General features: G+C 38.2%; 1 protein-coding gene and 1 long non-coding RNA gene across 4 annotated transcripts in view; both read left to right on the forward strand.

The window, feature by feature from the left end:
- The first annotated feature begins 1,615 nt into the window (after positions 1-1,615).
- Positions 1,616-27,583, forward strand: part of LOC132099206 (uncharacterized) — a 159,145-nt gene continuing 133,177 nt past the window's right edge. Inside the window, exons 1-4 of one of the 3 annotated variants that reach the window (XR_009423058.1) lie at positions 1,616-1,679; positions 1,860-1,952; positions 3,040-3,167; positions 3,317-3,422. This is a non-coding gene — a long non-coding RNA (uncharacterized LOC132099206). Of the gene's footprint in view, positions 1,690-1,764; positions 1,953-3,039; positions 3,168-3,316; positions 3,423-27,583 lie in introns of those variants that run through there. The other 2 variants (XR_009423059.1, XR_009423057.1) reach the window with 2 other exon arrangements.
- LOC132098496 (craniofacial development protein 2-like) lies at positions 12,295-14,079 on the forward strand. The gene is made up of 2 exons (XM_059504591.1): positions 12,295-12,545; positions 12,614-14,079. The coding sequence occupies exons 1-2, from the start codon at positions 12,541-12,543 to the stop codon at positions 13,683-13,685; spliced, it is 1,077 nt and encodes a 358-aa protein (XP_059360574.1). The 5' UTR covers positions 12,295-12,540; the 3' UTR covers positions 13,686-14,079.

A 27,583-nucleotide genomic window follows, 5' to 3' on the forward strand; every position in this document is an offset into this window, starting at 1 on the left:
ATTTTTGTACCATGTCCTCTGGTGTGACACCATGTCCTTTTGAACTTTTTCGGAACCACTACAAATGTTTTATGCTTTGTTGTGCATTAATATGACACCCCTACATTATATATTTTTTTATTAAAAAGTGCATGTTAAGCTACATAATCCTAGAAAATTTTGCAAATGTGTCTTGCTTGCCACTAATGACAGGTTAGCTTGGAATAGCAAGGTCATTCATTGACAGAAAAGGCTGAAATGTCCTTTGGTGTGATAAAAAAAAGGGACAAGGACAAAGTTTCTTTAAAAATCATTTTAAATAATTAAATAATATTTGTTTAACTCCTTTTTTTATACTTTTAAATGCAATAATTACATTCATCAAATTAAGCTCTAATCATCAAAAAAAAATTATGAATCTTTAGAATATATGAAAATTTCACTTTTTAATAAAAAAAGTTACAAAAAATGAACTTTTTTCATGATATTCACATTTCTTCAAGATGCACCTTATAGACACACACACACACACACACACACACACACACACACACACATACATATATGAGTGTTCGTAAAAGCAACAATACAAAATCTTAAACTATAAAAGTGCCACTTTGTCCCACTATTATGTGCAGGCCTGACTTTTTGCACTGGGCTGTAGAACTACAAAATGAATTTTAAATTAGCAATATAATAATTGAATGACATTTTGAATTATGTAGTGATCTAATTCTATCCACCAAGCAATTGTATGTGAATATGTGAGACTTATGGTCATGGTTATAGGGAAATAACTAGAAGAACAAAGTGCAGTAAACGGTAAAACTGTTTGCACTACAAACCAGTACGTTCATAATTAAGACAATACATTAAAAATAACAAGGTAAGATACAGCAGTTTGCAACAGTAAACAGCAAAACAAGCTGTTTGTACAGCTAATATAGCTGGAATGACACCGAAAGCCAGACACATTAAATTTACAAATGGCCGCGCCCCCTCTTACAGAAAAAAAAAATAAGGGGCATATGTTTATTCATGTTTATTTATGTAACGTAAGCGTGTGACTTTTAATTCGTGACGTGCTTTCATGGGCGTGCGCGCGGACCGGATGGAGTTGCCATGGAAACGGAGCCCAACACTGCAAATGTCACGAGGAAACACCCCTTTTCTCGCTGATTTCACTGTTTTCAGGTGAGTTAAGTCCATAAAATCACACAAATATTACTTATAACTGTTGTTGACACTTCTCTTACTTGTATTTGACTCGCTTCTGTTGTTTATTTACTTTATAGGAATGGTTTAATGTCTTCGAAAAAGTCCGTTAGCATTTCTAACGTTTTCAGACGACGTATCGTCAGCTATGATGACTCTATTGTGCTCTTATTTATGTAAGTTTGGGCTTTTAATCAAATCTTCATTTGTAAATGATAGCTTTTGACTGTTTTGTTGGTAATCTTTCAATGGATGATTGGAAATTGCTTAATTTATTTAACCTTAAAATTTACACTTTACTGTTTATCGATGACGTCACGTTATCAAGGAGCGCGAAAATTGGATCTTTTTATGGTAAACATAAAACTGTTCTGCGATTTCAAGAGTGACAAAATAATCCTTCTACAACAGAAGGGAGTGTCCAAGATTTCAATATTTCTGAAGGGAGCTGCTGACAGATATGTAGGAAGCGCTGAAAAGGTTAAGTAACCTAACGTTAATATGCATTTTTTTCACAACATATATCACAATGAATCTGTTATTTTATTCATTTATTTTTTGCATTTCACCTGCTCTAGCTTGTTTCTATCTAATAAACCTGGAACTGCAGACTAAATATTGTTGGCTCTGTGTCAAATTGCTTGTTTTGTTCCTAGATTCTTCAGTGCTTCTTCATGGCCTGCTGCATCCAGCAGAGTCGGAGTGAACCTACTGTAAGACAACATCTCAAAGATGCTATTGACCACAAGACTAGTACAGTAAGTCAAACCTCAAATATACAGTACGCTAGTGTTCAAAAGCTTGAAGTTGATACAATTTGTAATAATTATCTTCTGCTCACATCTGTAGTAATTATTTGATTAAAATATGTAAAAAGAGTAATATTGTGAAATATTATTACAATTTAAAATAGCAGTTTTCTATGTGAATACATTATAAACTAATTTATTCCTGTGATGTGCAGCTGTATTTTCAGCATCATTCCTCCAGTCTTCAGTGTCACATGGATCCCTCAGAAATGCTGATTTGCTGCTCAAGAAACTTATTATCAGTGTTGAAACAGTTGTGCTGCTTCATTTTTTTTGTGGAAACCGTGATGCATTTTATTTTTCAGGATTCACAGATGAATACAAAGTTCAAAAGACCTGCATTTATTTGAAACAGATGATTTTGAACAATTTGATGCATGTAACACTAACATTCAAATGTTTGGAGTCTATGTAACGAAAAAATTCAGCACGTCTGTATTTTAACATTGATCATAATCAGAAATGTTTCTTGAGCAGTAAATCATCATATTAGAATGATTTCTGAAGATGTGACACTGAAGACTGGAGTAATGATGCTGAAAATTCAGCTTTGATCAAAGGAATAAATGACATTTTAACATAATATTCACATAGAAAAGAGTTGTTTTGAATTGTAATAGTCACAGTGTTGCTATTTTACTGTAATTTGATTCAATAAATGGAGCTGTGGTGAGCATAAGAGATTTTTTATAAAGGCATAAAATATCTTACAGACCCCAAACTCTTGAATGGTTGTGTAAATTACAGTTATGATGTTCCTCCCAGTTAAATTTTATTAAAATGTATTAAATGTTACTCTGGCATATGCAGTCCATTCTATAGACTGTGTCTGTTCCCCAAAAACAGACAACAAATAATATGTTTATTAAGGGATCTAGAAAAAGTATTTCAGTTTAAACCTACTAGATTAAAAATAGTACTCAATGTACTCCATTGATGAAATAGTAAAAAGTGCACATTGCCTGAAATGATATGAACAGCAGCTATGCTAATCTTTCTCCCTTTGTCTTCCTGTTTCTGCAAATGTCCATCCCAGGGTTATTAGAAACTGCACAGCACAGGACTTGCAGGACTTGTGAGGACTTCAGATGATACCAGTACTCAAAAGACCTTAGATGATGGCAACTATAGATGGACATACAAACTACCGCCACTGCAAAAAAGGTCATGTTAATTTGAAAGAGCAGTGTCACAGTATCAAGGGCTCCCTTATCAGTTCTGCTTTCAGTACTGGAGAGTAAAAGATACATTTTTTTGTTTGATGTTTTTATTAGTACATATACGTTATCTTGCACATTTTATCTCCCCAACAGATTCTAATTTGAAAGAAGTTTATAATGCATGTTCGCTACTCCCAATTCAGAAGACTGAATCAGCCGGTGTATCTGAATGTTTCTCATACTCACTACTCTCTGCCGCGTCTCACAGAGGATCCATTTACAGAAGCCTGTTTCGTAATGCTTGTGAAACCATAAGAATTTCTGTGATGGTTTCTATTGTTTTTTTTGTTTTTGTTTTTTTCAGCAGGGTAACGAAACCCATACTGTGCTGCACACTACTGACAATATTAAGCTAAAGCTTGACTTTGCAAAATCAAATCAAAATTGCAACTGCACTATCTGTCAAAAAAATCACAATTAGATATTTGCCCCAAATCGCACAGCCGCAATATGTTATGTGATATACGTCATGTGTATATGTTGTCTTTCATTTACTAACTGCTTGTTTTCTTAAAAAAAAAGAAATAATAATACTAGCTTCTCTAATCTTTTTGTATTCATTTTTATATATATATATATTATATATATATATACACAATTAACAAAAGCAAAAAAAAAAGGGCCTGTAAAACTAGCTAATTTTCGGAGATACTGAATTTGGGATTTTCCTTAGCTGTCAGTTATAAACGTCAGAATTAAAAGAAATAAACATTTGAAATATATCAGTCTGTGTGTAATGAATAAATATAATATACAAGTTTCACTTTTTGAATGGAATTAGTGAAATAAATCAACTTTTTGATGATATTCTAATTATATGACCAGCACCTGTATATCATTGCTCTTTTGTTGATTTTGATTGCTTCCATTTGTAAGTTGCTTTGGATAAAAGTGTCTGCTAAATGTAATGTTAATGTGTATTTAACTATATTTATCTGTATTTTTTATTTTGTAATAATGTAAATGTATTTGTTTTATATCTATACATGCAGTTGTATTCATGTATGTATATTTATTTGTCTAATTTTTATATTTTAATAAAGCAGTTTAGACTACATGAGTGTTTTCTTTATTCTGGATGAATTACATATGCTTTTGTGTCTAGAAAGGGTAAATATGGGCCATATCTAACCCAGAAGTCAGCCACAACTGGGACGGATCTGGGCCACATCTCAGAAATGGCGTGGTTGACATCTGGGCCAGGTGTCGCCCATGCCATTTGTGAGATGTGGCATGGATCTGGTACAGTTGTGGCTGACTTCTGTCAGACAAAACTGGGCCAGATCTGGCCCAGATGTCACCCACACCATTTCTGAGATGTGGCCCAGATCTGGTTCAGTTGTGGCTGACATATGTCAGCCAGACTCAGGTTGAGTCATCGCCGTCATTCCGCGCGGTATGTGGGCCAGAAGAATATGGGAGATGTGGGCCAGAACTGGGCCACATGTCGTTTGCTATCTGGGTGGTGTCGATTTTTCAGTCAACTAATTCTTCAGATTCCAGCATGTTCTTTTATCGTCTATAGTTATAGACAAGTGTTTTCCTGTCCATTTATGTGGTCATTAGCTTATGAGCGACAGTGTTACATTGTAATGAGTTACTGATTGGTTTAGTCTGTGAAAGATCCGTGAGCACTTGGGAGTATGGTGTCGTCACAAGGAAATCCCAATACAGATACAATTTTATACGATGCTCCTGAGCTGCAGGTATAATTCACCAAAAGCACCATGTTTAAAGTAACACACTGAACAAAAATATAAACACAACACTTTTGTTTTTGTCCCCATTTTTCATGAGCTGAACTCAAAAGATCTCAGACTTTTCAGTGTACACAAGGCCTATTTCTCTCAAATATTGTTCACAAATCTGTGTTAGTGAGCACTTCTCCTTTGCTGAGATAATCCATCCACTTCACAGGTGTAACATATCAAGATGCTGATTAGACGGTATGATTATTGCACAGGTGTGCCTTAGGCTGGACACAATAAAAGAGCAGTCTAAAACGTGCAGTTTTATCACCCAGCACAATGTCGCAAGTGTAGAGGGAGCGAAACTGACAGCTCCCATCCAGTGATTAAAAGTAACAACAGGTGGATTCAACATCATGGCTAGCTTTGCAGGCTAAGGAATCACAAACAAAACTGAATTGTTTGTGATTGCTTAGGTTGCTAAGCTGGCCATGATGCTGAATTCATCTGTAAACTTCTGTGACATGAAAGACATCTGCGACATTGTGCTGTGTGATAAAACTGCACATTTTAGAGTGGTCTTTTATTGTGTCCAGTTTAAAGCACACTTGTGCAATAATCATGCTGTCTAATCAGCATCTTGATATGCCACACCTGTGAGGAGGATGGGTTATCTCGGCAAAGGAGAAGTGCTCACTTACACAGATTTGTGAACAATGTTTAAGAGAAATAGGCCTTTTGTGTACATAGAAAATGTCTTAGATCTTTGAATTCAGCTCATGAAAAATGGGGACAAAAACAAAAGTGTTGCGTTTATCATTTTGTTCAGTGTGTTTTGTTTAGCAGTGTTAATAAAGAGTCTTCAGTGCAGTCACAACATGTCTGTCTTTTATTTCTTACTTCAACGTGTTAGGTTTCTTCTCTTTTATATTAGTTGTATGTTACTCCTCTTTCTGAGAGGACAGTCTTTGGACAGGCTCACATTGATTGAAATCATGAAAACTTGTGATTCATGAAAACTTGTGATTAACACGGTTTCATTATTTCCACTTAATAGAACATATTTTTTTATTATTCCAAATGCAATTTGTATAACGCTAATAACATTGCCATTTTGCCAATCAATACAACTTTAGTTGTACTCTACTATACTATATCCCTTATGAAAATTAACCATGGTTTTACTACAAATAAAACCAAAAAACCATGGTTACTATAGTTAATCCATGGTAACCACAAATTAACCATGGTTTTGCTATATTAACCATGGTTTAACCATGGTATTTGTAGTAAATCTGTGGTTATACAAATGGTAGTCAACACGCCAAAAAACCATGGGTTACTACAGTTTTACTATAATAAAACCATGGTTATTTTTCGTAAGGGATTGTCATAATGTAATTAAACATTTACATTTAGTCATTTAGCAGACGCTTCTTTACAAAAGCGATTTACAAATGAGGACAATGGAAGCAATCAAAAACAGCAAAAAGAGCAGTGATATATAAGTGCTATGACAAGTTTGTGTTTGCATCCCAGGCCAAACATCGGTAATGGGAGGTCCTAAGCAAAAACATTTAACATTCACTAATATCTGTGCCAATTTATTACAAATAGAGGACTCCCCACATGACTGTTTCTCTCAAGACAGATTTTCAATATTTCACAGGGCAAAGTTAGCATGTAACTGAGACAATTGAGGTTTATTGGTGTTGGCTGGTAAAAGACAAACCAATCAAAAGGGATTATGCCACAAACAGCAGGCAGAATGAAGACAGTGTCTAAAACGGTGGTCAACTGACTTTTTTTTTACTGTGAAGTAAAGGATATAGATTTTTATTAAACTAAAAGACAATGTGCAAAGGGCCCCACAACTACTGAATCGTAAAGGCATGGCCTCATGAAGTATATAAAACTGGAAGTGTGTGTAGATGGACCCACAAGGAAGGAAAACCAGTTTGGGACCCCACATGTGCCATCCCAGTCAGGTCTTGTGCAAAAGTTCTCAAATTTGAGATTATCAAGTGTGATTTGTGTTTATGAGTGTGTTCTGATATTGCGTGATTTTTTTAAGAAGCATACCTCTTCTAGAAAAGGTGGATCCCACAAGTGATGTCCCAGTCATGGGGTCTCACAAAGTAACAAAAACAAGGATGTGGTGTGTGTGTGTGTGTGTGTTCCTTCGTTCGTTCACTGCTGTGTGTGTGCACTTTGGATGGGTTAAATGCAGAGCACGAATTCTGAGTATGGGTCACCATACTTGGCTACATGTATTTCACATAATGTTTCCGTGTTGTTGTTGTTCAGCAATGCCATGGACCTGATGTTGTCAGGTGGGATGGTGGCCAGTGCTCAGTGTGCTGACTAATGTAGAAGACTTTAATTAATCAAAATATTAATTATTCAAGTATAATCAATCTGAATATAGCTATTTATGTATTAAATTATTCTACCATTATAATCATGTGTATTTTCCTGCGTGTATAGAAATCTAGATGAGAATGGAATGTGCAAGCATATGGTGAAGCACATTATGGGGCCCCTATTTTCACAGAACATAAAATTAAGGCCTCATGACTGCACAATGGTCCCATAACAAATATAAGACTGTATAAAATAAAATAAAAACTGTATAAAAGAGGATACAGAAAAAGATTCTGCAGATTGCTTTGCAGAGTTCTCTCGATTTTATTGCCTGACAATAAAATCTCTTCTGGCATCAAAAGCCCAAGACTTTGAGAACAGAGTATGTGAGCAGAGTGGGAGTGGAGCAGATAAAGTGCTGGTCATATAATTAGAATATCATCAAAAAGTTGATTTCACTAATTCCATTTAAAAAGTGAAACTTGTATATAATATTAGTTCATTAAACACAGATTGATATATTTCAAATGTTTATTTCTTTTAATTTTGATGATTATAAATGACATCTAAGGAAAATCCCAAATTCAGTATCTCAGAAAATTAGAATATTACTTAAAACCAATAAAAAGAACGGATTTTTAGAAATCTTGGCCAACTGAAAAGTATAAAAATGAAAAGTATGAGCATGTACAGCACTCAATACTTAAGTTGGGGCTCCTTTTGCCTGAATTACTGCAGCAATGCGGCGTGGCATGGAGTCGATCAGTCTGTGGCACTGCTCAGGTGTTATGAGAGCCCAGGATGCTCTGATAGTGGCCTTCAGCTCTTCTGCATTGTTGGGTCTGTCATATTGCATCTTCCTCTTCACAATACCCCATAGATTTTCTGTGGGGTTAAGGTCAGGTGAGTTTGCTGGCCAATTAAGAACAGGGATAGCATGGTCCTTAAACCAGGTACTGGTAGCTTTGGCACTGTGTGCAAGTGCCAAGTCCTGTTGGAAAATGAAATCTGCATCTCCATAAAGTTGGTCAGGAGCAGGAAGCATGAAGTGCTCTAAAACTTCCTGGTATACGACTGCGTTGACCTTAGACCTCAGAAAACACAGTGGACCAACACCAGCAGATGACATGGCACCGCAAACCATCACTGACTGTGGAAACTTTACACTGGACCTCAAGCAAAGTGGATTGTGTTCCTCTCCTCTCTTCCTCCGGACTACTGGAGAACATAACTGTAGACCACTCTTCAGCAGTCCAGTCCTTTTTGTCGCTTCTGACTCTGTCTGTTGTTCAAGAGTGGCTTGACACAAGGAATGCGACAGCTGAAACTCATGTCTTGCATACGTCTGTGTGTAGTGGTTCTTGAAGCACTGACTCCAGCTGCAGTCCACTCTTTGTTAATCTCCCCCACATTTTTGAATGGGTTTTGTTTCACACTCCTCTCCAGGGTGTGGTTATCCCTATTGCTTGTACACTTTTTTTTCTACCACATCTTTTCCTTCATTTCATCTTTCTATTAATGTGCTTGGACACAGAGCTCTGTGAACAGACTGCCTCTTTTGCAATGAATTTTGTGTCTTGCCCTCCTTGTGCAAGGTGTCAATGGTCGTCTTTTGGACAACTGTCAAGTCAGCAGTCTTCCCCATGATTGTGTAGCCTTCAGAACTAGACTGAGAGACCATTTAAAGGCTTTGCAGGTGTTTTGAGTAAATTAGCTGATTAGAGTGTGGCACCAGGTGTCTTCAATATTGAACCTTTTCACAATATTCTAATTTTCTGAGATACTGAATTTGGGATTTGCCTTAGGTGTCAGTTATAAACATCATACTTAAAATAAATAAACATTTGAAATATATCAGTCTGTGTGTAATGAAAGAATATAATATACAAGTTTCACTTTTTGAATGGAATTAGTGAAATAAATCAACTTTTTGATGATATTCTAATTATATGACCAGCACCTGTATATTAGTAACTTCGCAGTATAAAAAAAAAAATCGGTAACACTTTCTATGAAGCCTGTATTTATAATGCATTATAAGGGCATTCTTAATGCATTATAATGCATACATTGTGCTTATAAAAAACATTATAATATGACATATCATCTTAAAATTAATCATAACCTCATTTACAATACATTATAATACTTACCTATTTGTGTTTATTACATTGTGTATAATGCATTATAACACTAGATGAAGCCTGCATTTATAATGCATCATAAGGGTATTCTTAGTGCATTAAAATGCACACGTAATGCCATATAAACATTATAATGTGTTGTATCATGTAATAAATAATCGTAAAAAAGTAACAATGTATTATAATACTTATCTAAGTTGTGCATAACTTACCTTTTTGTGTTTATAACTATTAAGTGTGTGATGATTCGCTATAATGGGTTATATATCCTATCGTTTCATGTTTTACTTTCTTGACATTGTTTGCTTCAGATCTATGCAGTATCATACAACATCTTATTAGTGTTCTTTTACTGCTCAAAGTAAAGTGATGAAAAATTATTTTAAACGTCTAAAAAGCTTTAAAATATGTTATTAATATTTATAAGTGGTCTTTGTCTGCTTTAAGTATAGTGACAATTTAAGTCTCTTTTCTATACTGTCATAATGTATCATAAATTGATTATAAGAACTCCACCCATGTATTTTTTGTATTCTTTGATTGCTGTGGGAACCGGCATCTGTTGTGTTCTTCACACACCTGTTGACAGTCTCACCCGCATATGCCTTGTGAATTGTGGAACACATCGCCACCTCTCTTGTGTCCATCCACTTCACAAATAGGACATTTCCTTGCCTGAGCCAGATAATGGTTTCTTTCTGGGCTTTCTTGCTGAGGTAATTTTGTCTTTGTTTTTGGAAAGCCCAACCTGTTCCCTCAAATGGTGCCATACAGTAGGTGGACAGCCTAATTGGGCATTAACTGTAATTCAGTCACGTGTTAAAATCATTGGCGAAACTACCAACAGGTTGGAGCAAAGGGACGGATTGCGAAATGAATGTAATTGTAAAATGAGATAAAAGAAGGAAACAACAATAACATTATGATATAACATTGTAACATTTAAAAAAAAATATTAAAAAATGTACAATTTGTTAATTTCAAAATGTAGGTACAGTCTACTAAACAAAAATTAAAAGAAGACCTTTACACAAAGGATCATATGCATGCTATTTTTATTAAAGAGTAAATAAATATAAGGCCTATGTATATATATATATATATATATATATATATATATTTTTTTTTTTTTTTTTTCATTTCGGTTCATTCTTGGTTTTAAAAAAAATCTTCAGGTTAGTATAACCATAATTAGTATTAATTCTTGATTTTTCAAACTACCAACACTTTCCATTTTTGAATTATGCCTTATGTGTGACCAAAAATTAAGTATTATTTGTTTCAGCTGTTTGATCATGCTGGTGCCTCGTGCACATATTCACTGGAAACAGCAGTCGTTCACATTCAGCATTAGCACTTTGACATTTTGTTAATTATGATTTTTTTCCATCTATACTGAAAAACACGTGAACTACACAGCCTATTTACCTCATGAATAATAGTTAAGCTTCAAATGGGCAACATCACGAATATGGAAACGTTTGGATTTCTCCCGAATGAGAAAGCCCAACCTTACTTTATGCTTAGCTTTAAATTATTATTATTTTTTTTTTATTTTATTACTAAGCCTATATTATTATATACTGCAATTATATTTATCCAATAGAATTATATATTTTTAATTCTTGTTTTGTTCTGATATATTTGTTAAATTTAAAGTATTTGTTGTAAAGTAAAGGGAACTAAAAATATCCTGTTGGTACATTATAACATTATTAAGCCAGCCGTTATTATTTCTAAATGTAATATAATGCAACTTATTCCTGACTTATATTTTTTCCTCTCACAAACTCTGATTTATTTTTTAGCGTGTTTAAAAAAAAAACATGCAGCAAACAAAAATAGGTGATTAATCCGTTAAAATGAAACCTATACACGACTCATATATTTTTTGATTTAGGAGGTGAAAATACTGTGAAATTACTAATGGCATTGGATTTTAGAGCATATAACAACTGAAGGTTTATGAAACATTAGCCAATAAAGCATTTTTTTAAACAACGGAACTTAAAGTTGTAAACTAAAATATTATTTCAACCATACAGCATGTGAATAAATAAAATGCATAACGTTTCTGGTGTTTGGATTTGTACTTCAATATAATGAGCTCCAAGTTTAAGAATAGCCCTAGATTCGTTTCTCTCTCTCTCTCTCTCTCTCTCTCTTTCTCTCTCTCTTTCTATTTAACAGCACTAGCTCAATAAAATACATCTTCCTTCAGGTAGAATGAATGTTTTCCTACTTGCTAAATGTTGGTCTCATGATCAATAAGTTGTATTCGCCTCAATCTGATTCAGTAAAGTCAAACCGCAGACAGTGAAGCTGCATCACTGAGCGTGAGTCCCGCGCGCTGTGAGGCAGGAACAGAGGATTCCACTTGGTCTTAAAGCCTTCCGCAAACATTCACGATCACAAATAACAATTATTTTCGTAAAATAATGATTAATTATTAATTGATGATTTGTAATTATCATTATGGTCTTGTGAAAATAATAATATGGGCTGTGAGAAAATAATGAATACAAAGAGTAGTGCTGCTGAGTGCAGGCATGTTTCAGCCCAGTAACACACCGTTCTTCACAGCCAAAAATCAGCTGGAGGGGGTTGGGTTTTTGGGGGTAGTTATGTATGACTTGTGGGGGTCGAGATAAAGGTGTGAATCTCTTGCTCTTTCATATGGACAGTGTCTTATGAGGCTACACTTGCTGAACTGTTTTATATAGGACCGTTGTTTTGGTTATAGACTAAAAAATGGTCTGCCCCCACGTAAGATTTTTCTAGTTATAGTCGTTCATTTGTTATATTCAACTAATCAGAGGTTTATATTAAATTTACATAATCAAATCTCCTTGAACTGTCACCTTATCGTGGTGGAGAGGTTTGAGTACCCGAATGATCCTGGGAGCTATGTTGTCTGGGGCTGTATGCTCCTGGTAGGGTCTCCCAAGGCAAACAGGTCCTTGGTGACTGGCCAGACAAAGAACAGTTCACAAACCCCTTATGTCAACATTTAAATCAAGGACCGTGACGTTGCCCGGCATGGCACAGCCGGGGCCCCACCCTGGAGCCAGGCCCGGGGTTGGGGCTCGTATGCGAGCGCCTGGTGGCCGGGCCTTCCCCCATGGGGTCCGGCCGGGCTCAGCCCGAAGGAGTGACGTGGGGCCGCCCTCCTGTGGACTCACCACCTGCAGGAGGGAGCGTAAGGGGCCGGTGCATAGTGGATCGGGCGACAGTCGTAGGCGAGACCCCCGACGACCCGATCTCTGGACACGAAATCTGGCTTTAGGGACGTGGAATGTCACCTCGTTGGCGGGGAAGGAGCCTGAGCTTGTGCGGGAGGTCGAGACGTACCGACTAGAGATAGTCGGACTCACCTCCACGCACAGCTTGGGCTCCGGAACCACACTTCTTGAGAGAGGCTGGACTCTCTACCACTCTGGAGTTGCCCATGGTGAGAGGCGGAGGGCTGGAGTGGGTTTGCTAATAGCCCCCCAGCTCAGCCGCCATGTGTTGGAGTTCACCCCGGTGAACGAGAGGATCGCTTCCCTGTGCCTTCGAGTCGGGGATAGGTCTCTCACTGTTGTTTGTGCCTACGGGCCGAACGGCAGTGCGGACTACCCGGCCCTCTTGGAGTCTCTGGGAGGGGTGCTGGAAAGTGCTCCGACTGGAGACTCCATCGTTCTACTGGGGGACTTCAACGCTCATGTGGGCAGTGACAGTGACACATGGAGGGGCGTGATTGGGAGGAACGGCCCTCCTGACCTGAACCCGAGCGGTGTTCTGTTATTGGATTTCTGTGCTAACCACGGTTTGTCCATAACGAACACCATGTTCCAGCATAAGGGTGTCCATCAGTGCACGTGGCACCAGGACACCCTAGGCCGGAGGTCGATGATCGACTTTGTGGTCGTGTCATCAGACCTTCGGCCATATGTCTTGGACACTCGGGTGAAGAGAGGGGCGGAGCTGTCAACTGATCACCACCTGGTGGTGAGTTGGATCCGATGGCAGGGGAGGAAGCTGGACAGACTCGGCAGACCCAAACGTACTGTGAGGGTCTGTTGGGAACGTTTGGCCAAGCCCCCTGTCAGAGAGATCTTCAACTCCCACCTCCGGCAGAGCTTCGACCGGATCCCGAGGGAGTCTGGAGATATTGAGTCCGAGTGGACCATGTTCTCCACCTCCATTGTCGCTGCGGCTGCTCGGAGCTGTGGCCGTAAGGTCTCCGGTGCCTGTCGAGGCGGCAATCCCCGAACCCGGTGGTAGACACCAGAAGTAAGGGATGCTGTCAAGCTGAAGAAGGAGTCCTATCGGGCCTGGATGGCTTGTGGGACTCCGGAGGCAGCTGACAGGTACCGGCAGGCCAAGCGTACTGCAGCCCAGGTAGTCGTGGAGGCAAAAAATCGGGCCTGGGAGGAGTTCGGTGAGGCCATGGAGAAAGACTATCGGTTGGCCTTGAAGAGATTCTGGCAAACTGTTCGACGCCTCAGGAGGGGGAAGCAGTGCCCTACCAACACTGTTTACAGTAGAGATGGGCACCTGTTGACCTCAACTGGGGATATCGTCGGGCGGTGGAAGGAATAGTTGGAGGATCTCCTCAATCCCACCGACTTGTGTTCCGTTGAGGAAGCAGTGGCTGGAGACTCGGAGGAGCACTCGTCCATCACCCAGCTGAAGTCATCGAGGTAGTTAAAAAGCTCCTCGGTGGCAAGGCACCGGGGGTGGATGAGATCCTCCCCGAGTACCTCAAGAGTCTGGATGTTGTGGGGCTGTCTTGGCTGACACGCCTCTGCAACATTGCATGGCGGTTGGGGACAGTACCTCTGGACTGGCAGACCGGGGTGGTGGTCCCTCTTTTCAAGAAGGGGGAATGGAGAGTGTGTTCCAACTATAGGGGGATCACACTTCTCAGCCTCCCCGGGAAAGTCTATGCCAGGGTACTGGAGAGGAGAATTCGGCCGATAGTGGAACCTCGGATTCAGGAGGAACAGTGTGGTTTTCGTCCCGGTCGTGATACACTGGACCAGCTCTATACCCTTTCCAGGGTGCTGGAGGGTTCATGGGAGTTTGCCCAACCAGTCCATATGTGTTTTGTGGATTTGGAGAAGGCATTCGACTGTGTTCCTCGCAACATACTGTGGAGGGTGCTCTGGGAGTATGTGGTCGGCGGCCCCCTACTTAGGGCTGTTCAGTCCCTGTACGACCAGAGCAAGAGCTTGGTTCGCATTGCCGGCAGTAAGTCAGACCTGTTCCCGGTGCATGTTGGACTCCGGCAGGGCTGCCCTTTGTCACCGGTTCTGTTCATAATTTTTATGGACAGAATTTCTAGGCGCAGCCAAGGGCCGGAGAGTGTCCGGTTTGGGGACCATACTATTTCATCGCTGCTTTTTGCGGATGATGTTGTTGTGTTGGCCTCCTCAGACCAGGACCTTCAGCGTGCACTGGGACGGTTTGCAGCCGAGTGTGAATCGGCTGGGATGAGAATCATCACCTCCAAGTCCGAGGCCATGGTTCTCAGTCGGAAAAGGGTGGATTGCCCACTTCAGGTTGGTGGAGAGTTCCTGCCTCAAGTGGAGGAGTTCAGGTATCTTGGGGTTTTGTTCACGAGTGAGGGAAGGATGGAACGTGAGATTGACAGACGGATCGGTGCAGCTTCTGCAGTAATGCGGTCGCTGTACCGGTCTGTCGTGGTGAAGAAGGAGCTGAGCTGTAAGGCAAAGCTCTCGATTTATCGGTCAATCTACGTTCCTACTCTCACCTATGGTCATGAGCTGTGGGTCATGACCGAAAGGACAAGATCCCGGATACAGGTGGCCGAAATTAGCTTTCTCCGTCGGGTGGCTGGGCGCTCCCTTAGAGATAGGGTGAGAAGCACTGTCACTCGGGAGGAAATCAGAGTATAGCCGTTGCTCCTCCACATCGAGAGGAGCCAGCTGAGGTGGCTCGGGCATCTATTTCGGATGCCTCCTGGATGCCTTCCCAGGGAGGTGTTCCAGGCACGTCTCACCGGGAGGAGGCCCCGGGGAAGACCTAGGACACGCTGGAGGGACTATGTCTCCCGGCTGGCCTGGGAACGCCTCGGGGTCCCCCCGGAAGAGCTGGAAGAAGTGGCTAGGGAGAGGGAAGTCTGGGCGTCTCTGCTTAGACTGTTGCCCCCGCGACCCGGCCCCGGATAAGCAGAAGATGATGGATGGATGGAAATCTTAATATATTCCGCGCTCAAGCACATGCATTAAGTTTGCAACAAAGCACATGCAGAAGTAGCCTAATAATAGTGAAAAATTAGACATTTTTATTATTTATTAATAAACAAATGTTTTCTTGTCGGCTGCAGGATGAAATTCACAGTGCTGGCTCTCTCCAACAGAGAAATGCAACATTCACAGATTACACAACATTTCAAGCTTTCTGTAGATATATTTTTAATGTATGTGAGACACCACGATATTATGTTAATTAAAAAATTATAAATTCATTATCAAGAAAAAATTTAAATTGATGAGACCGCGCCTCCCTGTCATTAATGCACATTAATAATTTTTGCACAAACACTTGAATATGAGCTTCGTGGTTTTCACTCGCTCCAAGAGCGCTCCATCACGAGTACAATTCATGCCAATAGCCCATAATATAACTGCATATTCAGCAAGAATTCATGTTAAACATATTTAGCTATGGCTTGATCAGAAGGTTACAATGACTGCAAGAGTCGAGCGGGATGTTACAGGCTATAAGAGTTTGTCTGTTTCTTTTACTGATTATTTTTGGGTTAAAGCATGATTTAAACAGATTCACACGCAATCGCTTTCGCAATAATGCATTCAAACTAATGTAATCTTACAGTGCTACTACATTATCAGCATGCTATCTGATTTTGATCTGTTTAGATAAAATAACTGACAAAAATTTACTGTTATTTTCATCACAAACAAAACGTTCACAGCAGAAAGCAGCAATTAAAGATTTAATGCTTACAATGTTATTAGTTTGGCATGTGATATAGGAAAAAAAGTTTACACAAAATAGCTTAAGCCCCTTTGAAACTCTCCTGTTATTTTTTATTATTATTATTATTATTATTATTTTATATGCTACGTTATCAACATAACATTTCAAACATACTGAAATACTTTATCTGTGGATTGAAGGCAGAGCGCTTTTCTGGTATCAGTGCGTGCCGAGGGAAAGTTGTTGCTGCTCACAAGACTCTGCTGAGAGTGAGAGAAATGTTTTACCTGACGAAATGAAGACGACCGCGGGAACACAAGCAAAGCACATCCACCAAAAAAAACCTGCCAAGCTTTACTTTTGTAGGTCGCATGGCAGTAAATAATTCGATAATATGACCATGCAGTCAATACAGATATTTAATAAAAACATTTAAAACAAGCAGGACTGTAACATAACCCCTTAAAAAACACACGCCAGGTCTACACCGGACACAAGTGGAACGATCCAACAAAAGACAACAGAACCCAGTGATGGATACACTGGACATGATCCCCATCAGTGAACTGATGCTCGTTCTGTTTATGATGAAATGTTCTGACACTGCGTTCAGATGATTTGACACTATAGTGTGATGTCATCAAGTTTAGACACACTTTTCGCTGTGGGGCACGGATGACAACTCGTGTCTGGTGTAGACACACAGAAAGTGTCTGCTCTATTTACAAATAAGTTCTGTAAGAAAAAAAAACTAAAAAACTAAACCAGCAGCATAACGAGATGGAAATATAGACTAGAAAATATATTAACAGGTCCTCCGTCCATGACACTGACTCACTGCTGAGCTGCAGTTTTAATCTTAACAGCTCTTAAAGCTGAGTGGATGGTTAGATGCATGTTGGGGTAGTATTAAATAAATAAATAAATAAAAATAAAGGTCTTTCCAGCATTAAGGTAATAACATTACTGTTTTTTTAATCATCTTGTTGCAGTTATAAATTTGACTGCTAAATGAATGATAAAGAACTATATTAAAACTTGTTTTGTAAAATTTCTTCGTCATTTGAATATTGATTTAAAAATCGGTTTAAATCATAAATCAGATTTTTTTGTTCGAAAATAAAACAAAATCTGGGATTTCTTTTTTTTAGGCCATATGCTATTGCCCAACTTTAAAAGCAAGTAAAGAAGGCTCCCTTTAAAATCACTTAAGTTGTCAATTACTAAAGCTCTTTTTTACATCGTGTGAATTTTGTTGATTATAATGAGAGAACTTGAGTTTAATCATGAGGATGTTTTATTAATCCGTCCATTCTTTAGAGTTTCAAAGATTTAATCGTGCAGGTTTAATTTTATTCGTTTCTTGTTTTAGGCTAATTAGGCATAAATAATGGGAACGAAATTATACAGTGCTTCATGTTTAAACATGCAACAATTTCTTAATCAGTTTACAGACAAATGTCATTTTCCCAATAAGTTATGTCAAAATAAAGGACAGGTAACTAATAACAAAAATGCATGTTGTTTTATTAAAGGAAAAAATATATATATATTTAAAATATAAATTAAAATATAGGCATAATATATGAAAATATTGACATTTTGCATATTAATCCATGTAGCCTACCCCCCTAAAATAGGCTACCACTTTTAATGTTCTGATGCAAAGTAAACCACAATTTCTTTTGAATAATATAACGCATAATTAATATAATATAAATAATACTGCACACCTTTTAAATGTGTCAAATTAAAAATATGGTTTAATACCATGTAGCTTAGAGAAAATATAAGCACAGACTCAGGCACAGACTTGACATTTATCCTGCTTGAATTCGTTCTAAGAAATGCACATAACTTCATAAATACCAAACTTTCATCTGTGAATATTAAATATTAAATATATTAAATATTTAATCTATAGTGTTTTACTTTCATTTTATGATGACTGAAGCAGTCAAATGTAACACATCAGCGAGGCAAAACTGACGTCTATTTGTGAAAATGTGCTTTGATGCGCTTGTTTGATAACTTGTGGTTAAAGCGCCACTCAGCGGTCAAAATCTGCAAATGCACTTTACACCGCCGCGGCGGTAAAAAGGGCCTTTTGAATGTCTACTTACTGTACACTAGTAAAGTGTTAAAATTAACTCTCATAGAGTTGAATTAACTGGCATGGAGCTAGCAGCAGCATCATCTCAACCCGCGGCCCATCACGAATTCAAATGCGGCCCACCATGCTGAACACAATGTTTTTTTTTTCAGTTTTACAATTAATTTTTTTTACATTAATTAAAAAATATGTACTTAAGAAATATAAGCTATAGCCTAATGTTTTTTATGTTAAATTCTTTTGTGTTTCATATATTATTTTCAGACATGAGCAGACATACTCACATAACATTAGTACACATTTAACGAACAAATACAAGAGCCCACTTTTGCAGAATTCAATTCAAATAGTCATCAACAGCCATTAGTTCAGTAAAATTGAGCATCAGAATGGACAAATTTGTTTTTAAGGGAGAAAAAAAAGAAATGTGGAAAATGCCAGCGAATGAACACATAGAAAAAAGAATAGTCGCAGTATCAGTAATGAAGGAGAGTGCTGGATTTTCGGTTTGCCTCGCAACTTACTTGAAGAAGTTCAGGCAAATAGAAACACCATATATTACGTAGCAATCATCCTTAATTGAAGAAATGTGATATAGAATATCTAGCAGCCCATTAACAGATAATCGCAGTTCTAATATGCGAAGGCAGACTATTCCAGAGTTTCGGTGCCAACACAGAAAAAGAACGATCACCCCAAAGTTTGCGTCTAGACCTTGGGACAATTAACATTTTCTGTTCAGAGGACCTAAGTGATCTTGATGGAGGGTATATCTGCAATAGATCTGAGAGATAAGATTTTACCAGATCGTTTAGAGATTTAAAAACAACAAAACCTTAAAATCAATTCTATAGCAGATAGGCAACCAATGTAAAGAAAACAAAATCGGAGTGATATGGCTCCGCTTCCGAGATCCTGTCAGCAATCTAGCTGCGGCATTTTGAACAATTTGCAAACGTCTCAAAGTCGACTGATTAATTCCTGCATACAAAGCATTACAGTAGTCTAAACGTGAGGTCTCAAAAGCGTGCATTACTCTCTCTAGATCCTCAAATGACAAAAATGACTTGACTTTAGTCAGGGTTCTTTATTGAAAGAAGCTTGATCGCACAACAGCGTTTACTTGTTTGTCAAATTTTAGGGAGTTATCAAAAATTACCCCCAAGTTTTTCACCATGGATTTACAATAAATAGATAAAGAACCTAAATCAACACAGGGTGACTCAGATACATTAGAGGGTGCAAACACAACAATCTCAGTTTTACCTTCATTTAGATGCAGAAAATTTGCAGCCAGCCAAGTTTTCAAATCATTCAGACATGTTAAAAGAGGCCCTAATGAATGATTATCTTACTTTTTTACAGGCATATATATCTGTGTATCATCTGCGTAGCAGTGAAATTATATTTTGTGTTTTTGAAAAATAGCACCAATTGGAAGCATATATAATGAAAACAAAATGGGTCCCAAGATGGACCCTTGAGGTATCCCACATTTAAGAGGGGCAGACGAAGATGTAAATTCCCCCATGGTAACTGAGAAACTTCTGTTTGTTAAACACGACTTAAACCAGTTTAAAACAATGCCTCGCATCCCTACCAATCTCTCTAGCCGTGAGATAAGAATCTCGTGGTCTATAGTATCAAATGCCGTGCTCAAATCAAGTAACACCAAAACTGCTGCCTTTCCAGAATCTACAGTCAATAAAACATCATTAAGAACTTTTAAAAGTGCAGATTCTGTACTGTGATGTTTCCTAAAGCCAGACTGAAATTTAAAAAAGATTCCAATTGAATAAGAACTGCTTTCTCTAGTATCTTTGAGAGAAATGACAATTTTGAAATAGGTCTAAAATTATTTAACTCATTTAAGTTCAGACTAGTATTTTTAATTAAAGGCTGCACCATAGCATGTTTAAAAATATCAGGCACAGATCCTGATACCAAACAGCTATTTATTATATTTAAAACACTAGGACCAACTGTATCAAAAGCCTGTTTGATTATCTTTGATGAGACTATATCAAGTGGGGAGTCTGATGGCCTTAACTGATCTACTATTTTTTTCAAACTAGGAAGATCAAGAGCATCAAAGTGATCAAACACCACAGGAACAGATGGTGTAGCTGTGATATCATAAATAATTAACCTAATTTTTTAAACAAAGAAACTTTTGAAATTTTCACACATATCCATCGACATATCCGGCACAATTACATTGGATGGATTTATAATAGAGTTTATAATACTAAATAGTACTCTTGGTCTAAAACAGTTTCTCTCAATAATGTCGGAGAAATACTGTACCTTTGCTGCTCTAATAGCACCTTGATATGTTTGCAGAGAGTCTCTTAATATATCATAGGACACTTGGAGTCGGTCTTTCTGCCATTTACGCTCTGCCCTCCTACAGATTTGTCTGAGTGCACGTGTATTAACATTTATCCAAGGTTCTATCTTAGTTTTTACACGCCTCACCTTCAAGGGTGCAATATCATCTAAAATAGTTATGCATACAGAATTAAAAGAAAACAACAAAGACAAAGGATCTGAAAAGGATAAAAGTGGATCATTCACATTATAGTTATTTTCAAACACCTTGGCGAACTTGTTAATGACGCTAGTATTTATTCTACACCTGGAAGAGGTTTATCAGTCTGACATGGAAAAGAAACCCCAAAAATAACTAGTTTGTGGTCAGAAAAGACAGCATCACAAACATCCACATAACATACAGAAATGCCATATGACAAATCTAGATCCAGTGTGTGTCCATGCTCATGTGTAGGAACATTTACAGACTGCACAAGATTAAAAGAGTCAATGAGATTTAAAAAGTCTTTCACCAGAGGGTCCGCTGGACAACACACATGAATGTTAAAATCCCCCATAATTAGAAACTTATCAAGTTTCAATAAAATTTCCCCTAAAAATTCAGAAAACTCCTGAATAAAATCTTTGTTATATTTAGGAGGCCGATAAATCAGCCCACAAAACACTGGCTCATCCAATTTAAGATGAAAAGTTTGCAGTTCAAAACTTTGAAAAAGTTAAGTTTCCACTATACGACAGTGAAAGCTGTTTTTGAAAACAGTTGCTAGACCTCCACCCTTGGCTGTAGACCGAGGAGAATTTATAAATTTATAATCTGAGGGAACAAGGTCTGCAAAAGGACTTAAGTCACCAGTAGATAGCCACGTATCAGTCACAAATACAACCCGAATTCCGGAAAAGTTGGGACATTTTTTAAATTTTAATAAAATGAAAACTAAAGGAATTTCAAATCACATGAGCCAATATTTTATTCACAATAGAACATAGATAACGTAGCAAATGTTTAAACAGAGAAATTTTACACTTTTATCCACTTAATTAGCTCATTTAAAATTTAATGCCTGCTACAGGTCTCAAAAAAGTTGGCACGGGGGCAACAAATGGCTAAAAAAGCAAGCAGTTTTGAAAAGATTCAGCTGGGAGAACATCTAGTGATTAATTAAGTTAATTGATATCAGGTCTGTAACATGATTAGCTATAAAAGCTTTGTCTTAGAGAAGCAGAGTCTCTCAGAAGTAAAGATGGGCAGAGGCTCTCCAATCTGTGAAAGACTGCGTAAAAAAATTGTGGAAAACTTTAAAAACAATGTTCCTCAACGTCAAATTGCAAAGGCTTTGCAAATCTCATCATCTACAGTGCATAACATCATCAAAAGATTCAGAGAAACTGGAGAAATCTCTGTGCGTAAGGGACAAGGCCGGAGACCTTTATTGGATTCCCGTGGTCTTCGGGCTCTCAGACGACACTGCATCACTCATCGGCATGATTGTGTCAATGACATTACTAAATGGGCCCAGGAATACTTTCAGAAACCACTGTCGGTAAACACAATCTGCCGTGCCATCAGCAGATGCCAACTAAAGCTCTATCATTCAAAAAGGAAGCCATATGTGAACATGGTCCAGAAGCGCCGTCGTGTCCTGTGGGCCAAGGCTCATTTAAAATGGACTATTTCAAAGTGGAATAGTGTTTTATGGTCAGACGAGTCCAAATTTGACATTCTTACACTAACAGTACTAACAGTTGGTTTGTATCTTCCCTTGTCTGAGCGTTGTGGGTCACTCGATACAACCTGTCTTTGATAATGGCAAAATACGGGTTGGATAGCGGAAGCTCAGGGTGGAGAACCTGCCCATCGATAGAGCGGACCTGCTCGGCGGCATGCTTAAGTGTCTCGTCCTGGGATTGTTCCAGGGGAAAGTCATCGCGACTGGAAAGGTTCAGCCTCGCCACGCCGCTTAAAAGCTGGTTCCCCACGCCAATCACTGCAACGAGACCCAGGTGTTACTTGTTTCTCACCTGAACCAGACTTCATCATTACTTCTTTCCACAGTGTTATATATAATGCAAACCTTGTTTCCAATAACAAACACAACCTAAGAAACAGCCTAAAATGTAGGTTTTTAAACTTTTAACCATGTATGAAACTTTTAAAATCAAATGGCACATGTATTACATGTTAAAAGTTGTAGTGTGAACCATTATCAGTAGGGCTGGACGATTATGACCTAAAATCAAAACCTCGATTAATTAAACATTTTACCTCAATTATTAATTAATGATTATTTTATTTGTTTGTTTGTTTTGCCATAATAGTTCACTTACAAGGTTTGTACTGTAAATTTGCTTGACTATTAAAGATGGGATATTTTATTTTGAAAGAGTGATCTGAAATGACATAGCTTACTTTCAGCAGTTATTTTATCTATGGTTCATAACATTTCTAACAGATTTCTGCTTGTTGTAAATCAGATACAAATAAATTAGCACAGTACCAGTACATAATGAGAGTGATTGCTTGTGTGAATTAGTTATATCATTTCTTTATTAATTGTGAAGCTGTGGGTTGTAAATAGTTCCTTCAAAAGTAGAAAAATATATGCTATAATAACTTCTGAGTTTCTAAGCTACTTAAGTGATAAATCACAGGACAGCGCTTACAACTAGTTTCTGTTTTCGTGCCACAATGCAGCTGCGCGAGCACGGTAGCTCGATATAATACACATCGGATCATATAATGGCTTGAATGTCTAAACTGGCAAACCGTAGGCTAATACACATAAACCATAATACACATACAACTGACAGAGTTTAGTGACGACGCAAGGCTCACTGCTCGTGCGCAGTCTCTTGTGTTTTACATCAATTACGTCGGTTAGAGGTCCTGAATTCTGGTTTCAATTACTTTTCGATTAATCGTCCAGCCCTAATTATCAGTATTTGACAAAATAGCTGGCTAAATCAAGTTTAAAACAGTTTTTAATCTTACTTTACTCAGATGTTCAGTTAAGATGTAATCGAAAGATAAAATACTCCAAAAAACACACTGGTGGCACTTGAATGAGCTGTAAGCTGCAACAGAACACACACACACACGGTAACTTATTAATTATGAATTAATATGGTTAATATGGTAAGAAATAATGATATGAATATTTTGAAATGGCACATTTATTACATGTTAAAAGCTGTAGTTGTGGACTATAATCAGTATTTGACAAAATCAAGTGTAAAACAGTTTTTAATCTTACTTTCCTCAAACGAAAGATGAAATAGAAAGAAGAAATACTCCAAAAACACACTGGTAGCACTTGAATGAGCTGTAAGCTGCAACAGAACACACACAAACACACACACACATACACACACACACACGGTAGCTTATTAATTATGAATATGATATGAAATAATGATCTGAAACAACATAACATGAGGTGGAGAGAAGTCATATGTAAACAAAAAAATAGACTCAAACAACTAAAAGTTCAGTGAAAAAAACGGGTAACGTTAGGCTTTACATTAGCTTATCTCGCCTGCTATTTTCATTTTACTCGAAAGGAGTGAAAATTTGCGTTTAGGTCGGATTGGACTGAAACCTTATTTAAAAAGCTCATTAAATCACCCCACCTCCCAGGAAGATAAAGAAATTCTGTCCAAATAGCGTTTTACTCAAAAGGTTATTTGCCAAATTACTTTTCACTCAAATCTGAGTTAACGCTAATGACACTGAAGAACTTGGCCACAGTCATTTTTTAAAATTACAAACATTCAAAAAAAAAAAAAAAAGCAATTAAAGGTAAAGTTACTGGATACAACTGTACAAATAAAGCATATTTTAACTATTCTTACTGTGTTCAGACTTCACCGACCTGTCGGCTCCAGCTTTTCCACGGTGAGGAGAAGGATTAAGTGACGACGATAATTGAAAAAGTTGCGTCCGGTAAGTGAATCTGCCCAGCGTCTGTGACGAGTCCGCAAACTGACAGTGCGCTGTGCGTAGGCGGGGCATATTCTGTGCGCATTGTCGAATTGAATCAGAGCGTACAGCGGAGCAGGCCACTTGAATGCGGATTCGCCCCGGAGGGTAAATATTTTAACGGTATTCACATTTTCCAGCATGAACTGAATTGCACAAGAACTTCTGTAACAAACTTTTTGTTCAGGCTCTTCTGGTTCTGTATACTGAAAATAGCTTGCTGCAGTGGCACAATATAAGCCATGGCTTTGTTAAGACTTCTCTCACTTTGAAGAAATTTCACGCTGTAGCCAGAATTTGGCTCTGGTATCTGTGTCAATGCCCGGCTCCTTCTACATCTCATTATTTTAAAGCCTCCTGTCTGTCTCAGCGAAGGATAAGCACTGAACAGTTGTTCACTAAATTTGGTATATGAAGAGCTGTTATTATTGGGGAAAGTGATTTTCTGTTTTCCCAGCCTAACACTTAGCAACACACTACGCTCTTCTGTTAAAGGTGCCATTTCAGCCTTGAGGTCAGCTAGACAAAGAAAAATGATAAGACCAGGGTGTTTCATACACTCTGAAGGACTGAGTAGAGAACCTTGCTGCTGGAAAAGTCTTGAAAGATTAGTCTGCACAAAATCTGTTCTGGAGGTTGATGGCTGAGGGAAATTAATGGAATTTCATTATTGATGAGATTCATTTGTTCTCACTGCAAGATATAGACCTTATTTGGCCTGTGTTCCCCTCACATGTGTTATGTTCAGTCTCTGCTGCAGTGTCAGCAGGTTTGAGGGTCTGGGTGTTTGGTTATTCAGTAAAAGCTGAACAGCCTCCTGGATAAGTCAGGAAGCTGGCAGATTTGTGTCACTTGTGCTGAAAAAAGAAAAACAAGAAAAAAGAGAGAAAAAAGCTGTGACATTACATTAGTAAGGGAAGTTTCTCAAACAAATTTCGGGAGGAACATGCACGGATAATTAACACGGCCAGTTCATCATTAGCGATTACACAGTTTACCAATCAGCTCAAGAGGAAAACGCCTATAAATAATCAAGTAGTCCTTCCTCCGCTATCTCTTGACTTCCAGAATTGACGCATCGAATCACCGCAGCATGTCTGAGACCGAATCGTCCTCTGATGATGACACCTTTCACGACGCAGCTCCGCATGCGTCCATAGCAGAAGTTCGGGACACCAACGCCACGCAAGACACTTCTACTGAGCCCGCGGCTGCACCACGGGGTCGCAGATCTTCCCGCATTACCACCGCATTACCGAAGTGGCTAGGGAGAGGGAAGTCTGGGCGTCTCTGCTTAGACTGTTGCCCCCGCGACCCGGCCCCGGATAAGCGGAAGAAGATGGATGGATGGATGGACTTTTAATAAATAAGGGCAAAATGCATACAGAGATTAAAGCGAGATTGCAGCTTTGTGTCTTTGTAAAGCCTGAAAAACCACAACAAAGGCTGATAAAGGTGGAATAAAAACAAAAGAATAATGGTAAAAGAATAATGCAGATAATGTGTCATACCTGTCGGAGGTGTGAAAGACTCGTTTGGTGAGAACAATAGAACCATGAATCTGGGAGTTTTCAAAGCCAAACACATATATAGAGCACACAGAGTGTTTACATGTGAGATCTTACAAGGATGACAAGTGCCATAAATCAATCTGATTAGCCTTCTCTAAAAACACACATGACATGGCCTTTGGTAGACTTGTGGCTTTAGCTACACTATGTAGCTAAACTCATGTCCTACATCAACAATTTTTTTAATACATTAAAAAAATATGTTTTTAATATTTTTATTTTATGTTTGAGCTTATATATCTCTATTATCATAACAGTCTGTCATGTGATTCTGATTCCTGAACAGTAAACTTTGAAGTGTCATCTTTGTGAACAAATGTTGATTATCTATCTAGTCAGAAAGAATCATGAGCAGAAACCTTTTTATTTTGGGTATGTCATTTCTGTCTCCATACCAAAAATGGGTGGTGACTGGTAAGGGTTTAACTTGTGGGGTCTCCAGTATCTGAAAGACTTGCAGGTCCTGTGGGTTTTCCAGATATCCAATTGAACAGTCTATCTGAGAAAAATGTGGAGCAACTCCCCCGTGAATTAGGCACATGGATATCATCATTCTGACAAGTCTGTAGAGCCCTGTATGAAGAGCTATAACACAGAAGAAAAAAAGAATTAGTCCTTTGACTACACTGTGTTTAGATCTATACATAATCGTTTTAGTAGATAAATGCATATATAACATTCCAAGTAAACTTATGTTATAAATTGGTTATAAATACATATTATACATTGTATCATATCAGTGACACAAAATACATACCATTTACATCTAATGACAAATGTTTTTCATTCTCTGGTCCCTGAAATATTGCACATCTTCTAATATCTATCAGCAAGAGACATAAGAATTCACGCAGTGGTCCTCCATCATCCACAGCACCCTCTCCATGACCGTCATCAATCCACAAAAACAACACTTATTTTCTACTTGGGGTCAAATCATGTACGCAGGGCACGCAGAGCACAGTTCATAACTTCAGACCTGCAGACGTTTATCAAGTTTGAAGTCAGGGTTGTTTCAAAATCACACTGGGACACTGGTAGTTGAAGAAGATGTGAAACTTCTACCCTGTAGCAAAAATTAAACTACACATTAAGAATATCTCAATATCTAGTCATCATATGAAGTTATTGGGTCTTACTCTGTATAGCTATCTTTGTGAGGGCATTCACTGACACAATATTATTACCCTAACCATACACATGCCCCACACAAACCCTTACC

The sequence above is a fragment of the Carassius carassius genome, chromosome 22, assembly GCF_963082965.1.
Source record: "Carassius carassius chromosome 22, fCarCar2.1, whole genome shotgun sequence".
In the NCBI taxonomy this organism is placed as follows: domain Eukaryota; kingdom Metazoa; phylum Chordata; class Actinopteri; order Cypriniformes; family Cyprinidae; genus Carassius; species Carassius carassius.